The sequence below is a fragment of the Nanorana parkeri genome, unplaced genomic scaffold (genome assembly GCF_000935625.1).
Source record: "Nanorana parkeri isolate BGI_ZX_2015 unplaced genomic scaffold, ASM93562v1 scaffold1693, whole genome shotgun sequence".
NCBI classification, from domain to species: Eukaryota; Metazoa; Chordata; class Amphibia; order Anura; family Dicroglossidae; genus Nanorana; species Nanorana parkeri.
This window is the reverse complement of record NW_017307961.1, coordinates 161896-163657: the sequence shown is the minus strand read 5'-3', so window position 1 is coordinate 163657 and position 1762 is coordinate 161896. Positions and strand designations below refer to the sequence as shown.

Genomic DNA, 1762 nt, shown 5'->3' with positions numbered 1-1762 from the left:
AAACAATGCTTGGATCAGAGAATGATCCTACTATCACCAAACAATGTGTGGATCAGAGAATGATCCTACCAGCACCAAACAATGTTTGGATCAGAGAATGATCCTACCAGCACCAAACAATGTGTGGATCAGAGAATGATCCTACCAGCACCAAACAATGTGTGGATCAGGAGGATGATCCTACCAGCACCAAATCAGTCTTATTGATGCACTCTCAGATCACAACAGTGCGTGGACCTTCCACAGAACAGTGGGGAATTGCAGCCTTACCTTAGGGTCGAACGGCAGTTTGTTCTTTGAATGTGGAGCCCAGTGTGATTTTGCCAACTGAAAAACAAAAAATAAAACATTAAAATAAACATATTGCATACAGCACTTGTACTTTATATTCTGTCCATTTCAGGTTCAATAAAGTTGTTTACACAAAACTGTCATTATTTGATGGAATCTAAAGAACAAAAAAATGAGAGAAAAGAGGTGACAGGAAATTTACTTTGCTTTTATATTTGCTTAACCACTTCAAGACCAGGTGTTTAGACCCCCTTCCTTTCCAGGCCATTTTTCAGTGTTCAGCGCTGCGATACTTTGAATGACATTTATTCCGTCATGCAACGCTGTACTGAAATTAATTTTATACCATTTTTTGGGGACACATAGAGCTTTCTTTTGGTGGTATTTAATCACCACTGCGGGTTTTTATTTTTTACTATAATTAGGAAAAATTACTGAAAAATTTGAAAAAAAAAGTGTTTTTTTTACATTATGTTAGGAAACATTTATTATTTCCCAGTTTTTGGGTAAAATATAAAAGATCGGGTCACGTCGGGTAAATAGACACCAAACATGTCAAGCTTTAAAATTGCGCGCACCAGCGAAATCGCAGAAAACTACCATACCCAAAATTGGCCATAGGCGACACTTTTAAAGCTTTTACCGCTCATCAGTTTAGTGTTATCTGTGGTTGTGGGGGGGGGGGGGACTTTAAAAAAAAAAGTTGTGGTTGTTTTTTATTCTTTTTCATGCGTGACTTTATTTTTTATTGTTTTGCAACTTTTCATTTTTTTTCCCACTTAACTTTGACACATGAACGTCCTGTACAGAACACCTCACCAGAGAAGTGCTCCTCTCCTGACACACGAACGTCCTGTACAGAACACCTCACCAGAGAAGTGCTCCTCTCCTGACACATGAATGTTCTGTACAGAACTCCTCCTCTCCTGACACATGAATGTTCTGTACAGAACTCCTCCTCTCCTGACACAAGAATGTCCTGTACAGTACACCTCACCAGAGAAGTGCTCCAGTCCTGACACAGGTGTCCCCTCTCCCCTCACCTGAGTGACAAACTCGGCATTCATCTGTGTCACTGTGGGGGTCGCCATTTTTCTGCCCGCCGGCTGTCCCCCCGGTTTGGTCTCCATGCTGACACCTCAGAAACCCAAACCTCGTGTACTGTACAACGAAACGATCCAACTACATCCACACCGGAACCGCTCGCAGGGAGATGGAAGTGACGTGTAAACAAAGCGACAAGCATTGAGGAAACGGTTCGTGGCATGGTTGTGTCCTCGGGAAGGCGCCATATTGTTGTAGCCAGCCTGTCATATGAATATGCAGATAATGATAAATAGTCACCATTGCCACCCTTGTGGTCCCCGACATGCTCACCTGGATGTAGAATGACAATCGCTGATCTTTGTTTCACCCATGACACATACATTTTTCTAATTGGAAGAAACTATAAAATGTGTGGACCCTGGGT

The 1762-nt window shown here is 42.0% G+C and overlaps 1 protein-coding gene across 1 annotated transcript in view; it reads right to left on the bottom strand.

Annotated features, from left to right (window-relative positions):
• The window catches only part of AQR (aquarius intron-binding spliceosomal factor), a 96938-nt gene extending 95451 nt beyond the window's left edge, over positions 1-1487 (bottom strand). The window contains exons 1-2 of the mRNA XM_018571182.1: positions 1335-1487; positions 271-327 (exon numbers count right to left, since the gene is read on the bottom strand). Of these exons, the coding sequence (XP_018426684.1) occupies positions 271-327; positions 1335-1421 (144 nt within the window). The 5' untranslated portion in view covers positions 1422-1487. The remainder of the gene's footprint in view (positions 1-270; positions 328-1334) is intronic.
• Positions 1488-1762: the final 275 nt, after the last annotated feature.